At 42.1% G+C, this 9,180-nt stretch overlaps 1 protein-coding gene across 4 annotated transcripts in view; it reads left to right on the top strand.

The window, feature by feature from the left end:
• DDHD1 (DDHD domain containing 1) overlaps positions 1–7,391 on the top strand; it is a 57,242-nt gene extending 49,851 nt beyond the window's left edge. For 2 of the 4 annotated variants that reach the window (XM_073577944.1, XM_073577946.1), the window contains 3 exons: positions 4,064–4,307; positions 5,387–5,571; positions 6,581–7,391. In XM_073577944.1, the coding sequence (XP_073434045.1) occupies positions 4,064–4,307; positions 5,387–5,571; positions 6,581–6,778 (627 nt within the window). In that variant the 3' untranslated portion in view covers positions 6,779–7,391. Of the gene's footprint in view, positions 1–4,063; positions 4,308–5,386; positions 5,576–6,580 lie in introns of all 4 variants that reach the window. The other 2 variants (XM_073577945.1, XM_073577947.1) reach the window with 1 other exon arrangement.
• The last annotated feature ends 1,789 nt before the right edge of the window (positions 7,392–9,180 follow it).

Genomic DNA, 9,180 nt, shown 5'->3' on the forward strand with positions numbered 1-9,180 from the left:
GGGCCAAGAAGAAAAGGAACTGGACTGTTGCTCAGTGGTCCAAAGTGGTGTTTTAAGGTGAAAGTAAATTTTGCACTTTGTTTGGAAATGAAGGTCCCAGAGTCTAGAGGAAGAGTGGAGAGACAGACAATCCAAGCTGCTTGAGGTCTAGTGTGAAGTTTCCACAATCATTGATGGTTTGGGAAGCCATGTCATGTGCTGGTGTAGGTCCACTGTGTTTTCTCAAGACCAAAGTCAGCGCAGCCGTCTACCAGGAAATTTTAGGGTCCTTCATGCTTCTCTCTGCCGACAAGCTTTTTGGAGATGGAAATTTAATTCTACAGCAGGACTTGGCACCTGTCCACGCTGCCAAAAGTACTAATACCTGGTTTAAAAAAAAAAAAAAAGAGAGAAATTAATCCAGCTCACCGCACTGCCTTGCTGGTAGGATCCAAATCCTGTGCACGGATTTGACTAGGCAGTCAATCAATATTAGGAAAGAAAAAAGAAGTTCCAGCGCCAGGAATGGAAAATTAAAAATCCATTTTATTGTGCCATTGCATATTAAAATTCCAGCAGGTACAGCATATCTGTCGGATGATCATGATTAAGACCTGAGGCGTCGAAACGCGTTGTTCTGTAGTCATCCGACAGATATGCTGTACCTGCTGGAATTTTAATATGCAATGGCACAAAATAAAATGGATTTTTAATTTTCCATTCCTGGCGCTGGAACTTCTTTTTTCTTTCCAATACCTGGTTTACAAACAGTATCACTGTGCTTGATTGGCCAGCAAACTCGCCTGATCTTATCTCCATAGAGAATCTATGGGGTATTGTCAAGAGGAAGATGAGCGACAACAGACCCAACAATGCAGATGAGCTGAACGCTGCCAGCAAAGCAACCTGGGCTTTCATAACACCTCAGCAGTGCCACAGGCTGTTAGCCGCCATGCCGCATTGATGCAGTAATTGATGCAAAAGGAGCCCCGACCAAGTATTGAGTGCATTAACTGAACATACATTTCATTTAGTATTGTAAAATCATTTTTCAAGCTGGTGTTATAAAGTATTCTGATTTACTGAGATAATGACTTTTGGGTTTTCATTGGCTGTAAGCCATAATCATCAACATTAACAGAAGGAAACACGTCAAATAGATCACTCTGTAATGACTCTATACGAGTTTCACTTTTTGTATTGAAGAACTGAAATTAACTTTTTTATATTCTTATTTTGTGAGAAGCACTTGTATATAGCTCAAGGGGTGCTGCTGAGTCTTACCAGTCCACTGGTCTCTGTGCCAGTCTGTACTTATTTTCTGTAGCAATAACGTGCCGATTCAAGCACATATGATCGCTACTGTCCATCATGATCCTCAGTGGAAGTGCTGCCAGGTGAGGCACAGGCCTGCTGATGCTGAAGATTGACTGCAAGGGTCACATGCATAAGGTCATCACTGAATGATGCACGCAGATTGCCAAGCTCACCGGTGAGGTAGTTGATGACCTACAGCAATCTCACAGTTGTGAATAGGTCATGAGTTCCTTAGAACAGAGAATACTCCTTTTATAGGGAGTCCGTGAGTACAAAATGACTGGTCGCACCAAGGACACGCCAAGGGTACACCGAGCAGGTCAGGGCACCTACCTATTTATTTTAACCCTCCTCTGGGTCCTGTAAAACTAGAGCTGTCAATCAACGAAGAGGGGGAGGAAAGATGGGTGCAAAACAAGTAGGTGGGAAGGTGCACTGAGCTCACACTAAAGTTGCATCCAACACACCGGCTCGATGTGATCAGACCTGGAAACAGCATGGCTCTGTACATTGCATAGCTGCCCTCAATTACAGCTCAGATCATATTCATTTGGATACCCCCTTCTATACCTAACGAGACATTAATCAGGGAGCTGCACGCGGCATGGTTATTCCAGCTCACCTGTCTGTTACGTTCTGTTGGAATCATGAATTCTCATTTTGTTTCCTGTAATATCCACATAATCTGATGCTATCCAGCTCTGTATAAAGAAGATTTTTACTTGCAGCGCAGACCTATGACTTTTACTTTAAGAGGCTCCTCTGTTCTCCACTCATTACCTGTAGTAATGGCACCTGTTTGAACTTATCAGTATAAAAGACACCTGTCCACAACCTCAAACAGTCACACTCCAAACTCCACTATGGTGAAGACCAAAGACCTGTCGAAGGACACCAGAAACAAAATTGTAGCCCTGCGCCAGGCTGGGGAGACTGAATCTGCAATAGGCAAGCAGCTTGGTGTGAAATCAACTGTGAGAACAATAATAAGAAAATGGAAGACTTACAAGACCTCTAATAATCTCCCTTGATCTGGGGCTCCACACAAGATCTCACCCCGTGGAGTCAAAATGATCACAAGAACGGTGAGAAAAAATCCCAGAACCACATGGGGGACCTAGTGAATGACCTGCATAGAGCTGGGACCACCGTAACAAAGGCTACCATCAGTAACACACTACGCCACCAGGGACTCAGATCCTGCAGTGCCAGACGTGTCCCCCTGCTTAAGCCAGTACGTGTCTGGGCCCTTCTGAAGTTTGCTAGAGAGCATTTGGATTATCCAGAAGAGTATTGGGAGAATGTCATATGGTCTGATGAAACCAAAGTAAAACTGTTTGGTAGAAGCAAAACTCATCGTGTTTGGAGGAGACAGAATGCTGAGTTGCATCCAAAGAACACCATACCTACTGTGAAGCATGGGGGTGGTGGCAACATCATGTTTTGGGGCTGTTTCCCTGCAAAGGGACCAGGACAACTGATCCGTGTACATGAAAGAATGAACGGGGCCATGTATCGTGAGATTTTAAGTGCGAACCACCTTCCATCAGCAAGGGCATTGAAGATGAAACGTGGATGGGTATTTCAGCATGATAATGATCCCAAGCACACAGCCAGGGCAATGAAGGAGTGGCTTTGTAAGGAGCACATGAAGGTCCTGGAGTGGCCTAGCCAGTCTTCAGCTCTCAACCCCATAGAAAACCTTTGGAGGGATTTGAAAGTCCGTGTTGCCCAGCGACAGGACCAAAACATCACTGTTTTAGAGGAGGTCTGCATGGAGGAATGGGCCAACATACCACCAACAGTGTGTGCCAACCTTGTGAAGACTTACAGAAAACGTTTGACCTCTGTCATTGCAAACAAAGGATATATATCAAAATATTGAGATGAACTTTTGTTAATGACCGAATACTTATTTTCCACCATAACTTGCAAAATAAATGTTGCCAAATCAGACAAGGTGATTTTCTGGATTTGTTTTCTCATTTTGACTCTCATAGTTGTGGTCTACCTATGATGTCAATTACAGGCTTCTCTCATCTTTTTAAGTGGGAGAACTTGCACAATTGGTGGCTGACTAAATACTTTTTTCCCCACTGTATATCCATTTTTATTTAAGCTAACGATTGGTCGTCATTATGTCACTAACCTATTTTATCAGTTGTTGTGAAACCAATTCAGTAACAACCAATATGGCCGCAGTTCCTATTTTCAAAAACAGCTGCTCCAACTAAAGAGAAAAATGGCAATTTACTGATCAATATTAGAAACTTAATTATGGAAACCAATTTGTACAGCTGCTTTCACTTCAGGTGTTGGCGGCAAAGTAAGCAGAATATAAAGGTGCGTTCACATTGCTGTATCATTGCTATCTATGATACTATTTGATCAGGTCAGAACCTTCGCAATCCGGCTAAGATACAGAACTCGTGCACTTAATTAGGAGCGCTAACCTGCAGCACTGAGAACAGTCGGTGCACGGAACGGAGCTCCGCTGGAAGAACCTGCGTTGCCACCCCTGCAACGGGTTCCAGTACCTTAGGATTACTGGGGGGAAACATAGAGACTCAGAAGGGGTTGTCCTAATAGTGGATAACCCCTTTATTGTCTAAATAGAAGTCCAAGAAAACCCAAAAGAGTGAATGAGTTGTGTGGAGGTCACTGAGCATGTTCCATATCTCCCTATCTTTATGCGATTCTTCATTATTTACCAGGGACCAGATTGCCTTAGAAGTTTGATATTTCTGTCTACTTTGTTCCATTTTAGGCCTACAGACTTGAGCCATTAATATTGAAGCACTACAGCAACATTGCACCAGTCCAGATCCACTCATCCAACACCACAAATCCCATTCCATACAAACACCTGAGACCGTGTCTCATCAACCCGTCCAAAGATACTACCTCAATGTCCGATACAGAAAGCATCCCGAGCCCAAGTACGTCACCAGTCCTGCCTCGAAGACACTATGGAGAGTCCATAACGAATATCGGCAAAGCAAGCATATTAGGTAATGCCCACCTTTTATTGTATTTACGATAACCCATTAATTACCAGTAAATGGTTTTTTTTTTTGTTGTGTTTTGTTTTTGCCTCTCACCATTTCAGTAATCATACTTTTTTTTTCCTGTTCTAATTTCGCAAGAAATAACATTTGAGAAATTAATTGAACAGGTTATTATGGTCATGTAGATAACTGATTTCTCTAGGCTTTTTTTTTGGTTACATACTCCTATTTTTATGAAGACAAACTCTCACAGTCTGAGGAGCATGTTGTGGCTTTTTTCTCTGCTTATTGTGCATTTTATTCCACTGTGACTGAGGCATCTATAGAAGCTCCAGATACAGGGGAATAGAGCCCAGTTCTATGACACACGCTACTGGCAGAGCTGATCTGGGCTTATGATGTCCCGCACCCAGAGGGCATGTGATCGTCAGGTCCTACAGAAGCATCAGCAGCATTTACTGAGCACTATGTAACCTTCAAAAGAGAAGACAGAAGGGTTAATAAACACCTTGGGGTACACTTCTCTGCCTGACTCTGGGTGGGCGGCCCGCTAAATTGTCTGAGCTTAAATCCAGTGCTCTAATTTACAATGCTCTACTACCGAGCTCTGTAAATTTGAGACTCTTGATTATCAGGTTAAAGGGTTGTTCCCAAAGTAAGAAGTTATCCCCTGTCCGTCAAATAAGGGATAATTTGCTTATTGCTGCTGGTCCAACCAAACATAACCTCCACAAATGTGAAAATAGGACTCCCTCTCTTAAATGGAAGTGTCGTGTCAATACTTCACCTCCATTCTAGTCATTTTCTAAGGGACTGTGGGGGGAAGGGTGGCAGGTCTAGCGCACCACTCTTTCGGGCAGTCCCAGGGTCGATGCATGCAACAGAGTTTGAGTATGTATATCTCAGCTCCATTCAAAAAAAGTACTCTGCAGAAAACCCCGTTCTCTGGATTGCTACGTAAATGTAAAACGTAAATGTTTTAAGAAAAATCCTTGAATATTGTCAACTTAAGAACCAGCCACTAGATGGCAGCAAAGTCATAGGCTTGTCCTTCCTAGCATTGCTCATTGTGCGTCTTTCAGGTGCCGCAAGCATCGGAAAAGGCCTGGGGGGAATGTTGTTCTCAAGATTTGCACGTTCTAGTGCAACTACATCTCAAGGTTGTGATGTAAAAGACTCCGCTGATGGGGAAGACAAAAAATCAGTACAGAGTCAAAGTACTGTGGCATCCCAAACCATTCCACACAGCATATCCGGCTCACTGGACACTGGTAAGGGTCATTAGCATTTCCATGTCACAGGCTTGGAGCAGAAATACAGCCCACCGTTGGGTATATACAGTCCCTGTGTAGTGCAATAGCTGCAGACTGATGTTGAATACTGAAAGGACTATTTTGAATATTGGTTTGCTTCCAGGATAATCATCCTCCTCTCATAGACATGCATATGTAGATGAAGAGAAGTGCGGAGATGGATCAGTGGCTACCTGAAGCGTTTTTGCTACTATTCTTTTAGCAAAAGCCTTGAATTATATACCGAAACTTGTCCTCCATTGAGCTTCTTTCCTAGTACTAGGAATAACATAAATAAAGCAAATATTACCGGAGCCCCTATGATCCGTCTGTGCAGTGTAAATAATTGACCTCTGCTTGTTTTGCATTTTCCTGTTTAATGCTCATCATTGAGACTCCTTCATTGATCGGCCGTACTAATAGTTTGCATTACGTCCTGTGTATACACACGGCATCACCCCATTGTTATTCCCGGCCTGTTCCTCTACTGAAGGAAATGATCTCAGCCCTTGGACAGACACCAATAATGCCTCTTCATTCAAGACGTCAGAAATGCAAGTCATTCGTCCAGACCTCTCTGCGCGCGGACATCTACAATAAGAAAGTAGAGACTAATGAAGAACAGCATTCCCTGCTTCCTTCCTTTTAATCCCTATAGATTTTAAAGGGCCACTTACATTTTTTTTTTGTAGATTGTCCGCAGAGGGGCGACTATGTTAAGCATTTGCACAGGTGACCACTACTACTACCACTACTACTACCACTACTTCTGCACCCTCATTACATCATTGCAATATACTGTATTAAGACCCATGCACTGAATCCAGACTGTACCAGGGGTCCGCTGTCCTGTAGACTGCTGTCCCCATGGTGCACAAAAAAAGTCGTTCTAATAGCTGAAGATACCGGCATAATACGTGGTTATGTTAGTTATATTTCTAGCCCAGAATTACTATATGATCTTTTTTTTTTTTTTCCTTTTATACTGATCTTACAGTGGACCTGGAGCACCGAATCGACTTTGAGCTACGAGAAGGGCTGGTAGAAAGTAGATACTGGTCGGCCATGACGTCTCACACGGCATACTGGTCCTCCATGGACGTGGCTCTCTTCCTCCTAACATTCTTATACAAAGACGGCCAGAATGACGATGAAGACAAGCTAGGTGTAGATGAACTGTAGAGGGGCGATGGCAGACTGTTGGAGACATTGATGATGCATGAGCGAATGTTTTCATTTTGTTTTATATAACGTACCTTAATCATTATCATTTACTAATTATCAGTTTCTTTAACCCCTTATTGACCCTGTCCATTAGAGCAATAGACACTTCCTTAGTTGCCTAATGCAGCGCATAGTTTTTGTATGCGAGTGCCTAACACCATCACCATCTCTTTAGGTGACCTTTAGGCATCACAAGAGGAGGCCGCCACGTTTCTACCGCCCGCTGATAGTGTGAGATGTCGGCGACTTTGCATTCACCTGGCGAGCTATTCAGGATTGGGTTCTGTCTAACCAGAAATAATAAAACTTCAAAAAGCTTCAGAGTAGCGTGGCCTAAGTTTAGCTTTATTAATGCCTCTTGTAGTTTATTTTATTTTTTTCTTTTCTACTTGTTTTTTTTTTGTGGGAATTGTAGGGGTCTAAAGAAATCCTATTCATTTTTCTACATATTTTGGAGTTGATTTCCCAAAATACATATCTTTGTACTAAAAGAATTGTGGACTCTGGCGCACTCTCAGTAATATTTTCATTACAAAAAAAAGTCAATAAATCTTTGTGGTTTCACATACAAGATCGTGCATGGAGTTATTTAAGAAATGGCGAGAATGTGTCATAACAGCTACTGATATCTGATCCGCCGGGTGGGGAGATGACCGAGCTATAGAGACCCCCAAATATTAGTGTCAACATCTGATTTTAATTAATGGAGTATGTGGCATTGAATTTCAGGCTGAGCGGTGGAGAAAGCACAGTAAATCTGAGATGCCTAGAGTATTGTAGAACCTAACAAATGCTCAGAGAGATTTAGGGATTGATATAGATTGTGGCTTGTTGTGGGTCTTTTTTTTTTTTTTTTTCAAATTGCTCTGCAGAAGCCACAACTTAGTATTTTCATTGACGTCACCGTGTGAAGCCTTGGTCTGTTTTTTTTTTTTTGTTTTTTTTTGCTTTTTTTGGGGGGTGGGGGGGACTTATTTTATTTTTATTTTTTGGGGATGAGATGGAATGAGGAGGGGTAAGTACACTTTTTTTAGATTGTCATTCACTGTGCAGTTATAAATTGCACAATAACCTTATATGGGGCCGATAAATTACGGATTACACATATAATATATAGTTTTGCATATTTATATTTATATAATTTTATTTATTTTTTGCATAATGCATCACATTCCAAAATCCTTATACATTTTTACATTGTTGAGATGTGGGTTTTGAGTTTTCTTTTTTTGCTGTTCAAGTTGAAGGTTTTTATGGGGGGTTTTTTGTGCCATTTTGAGGTATCGTCCAGTGAAGAGTGTCACTACACCAACTTAGAAAGATTTTCCTACTATAACAATGTCTATATAGTGTCTCAAGCCATCTCCCTCTGTAAAATCACTTGGGTTTAGCAGGTATTGACCATAGCATTAAATGGTTGGGATTGTCATTCTCTGATCCCTGTCTGTATGGCGTTATATCTGTATATTTCAGTTGCCATCCACGAGTGATTTTTCCATACTCCTGTGCCTGCAGCATCGCTGTGCTATGATAGTACAGCAGTTCTTGGGTGTAACCCACTCATCAGAACATACACTTATGGCAGGCAGTGGGTAAGGCTGCTGTTCCCAGCCAATAAGTCCTTTTAAAGTTGCTGCCATACCATGACCTCAGTGTTTTCCTACAGAGGGAAAGAATTCATGTTGTCATAAATGTTGTCATAAATTGCCCGTGACATTCGCAGGTGAGTTGTAGAAATGATGTTATTTTACGAGGACTTGTGAGTGACTAATTCCCTCCGTCAGCGAGAGCCTCAGACACTGCTGCTATCAATAGTGATGGTAAGTCAGTTTACTGTCCGGTAAAGGTTCAGTCCATCTATTTATTAGGCCATGTTCGGTATTTGGCCAGTTTTCTACATCAGTATTTCTAAGCCAACTGCAGGAGTGGGTGAAAAACGCAGAAGTGGTGACATGTTTCTATTAAACTTTTCCTCGGATTGTTCCACTCCTGATTTTTGCTTACAAATATTAATGTAAAATACTGAACGTGTGAATGTGACCTTAGTAGTAGTATCTGTCTCTGGGAAAGCTGGTTATCGTCTTACTAAATTGCTGTAACAGTTGACTTATAGTCTTCTCATAATACTTTCCTACTGCCCTACATTTTTTTTTTAATTTCTCCTCGTCACATAGGGCAGATTAGATCAGGACTGCTAGAAAATAGGTAAGTGATGACTCAAGTCTCTGGGAATGTGATGATCTGGCTACGCAGGGGGCGGCCAAAAGTGTGGGGTAAATGCTCTATTAATGAAACCCTCCGATTCTGGCACTAACTACTCCGGGGTGCTCATCCTCTTGAGATGATACTGCTGACGACCG

Source organism: Dendrobates tinctorius, unplaced genomic scaffold (genome assembly GCF_039654945.1).
Source record: "Dendrobates tinctorius isolate UK_male_01 unplaced genomic scaffold, ASM3965494v1 ptg000058l, whole genome shotgun sequence".
Classification (NCBI taxonomy): domain Eukaryota; kingdom Metazoa; phylum Chordata; class Amphibia; order Anura; family Dendrobatidae; genus Dendrobates; species Dendrobates tinctorius.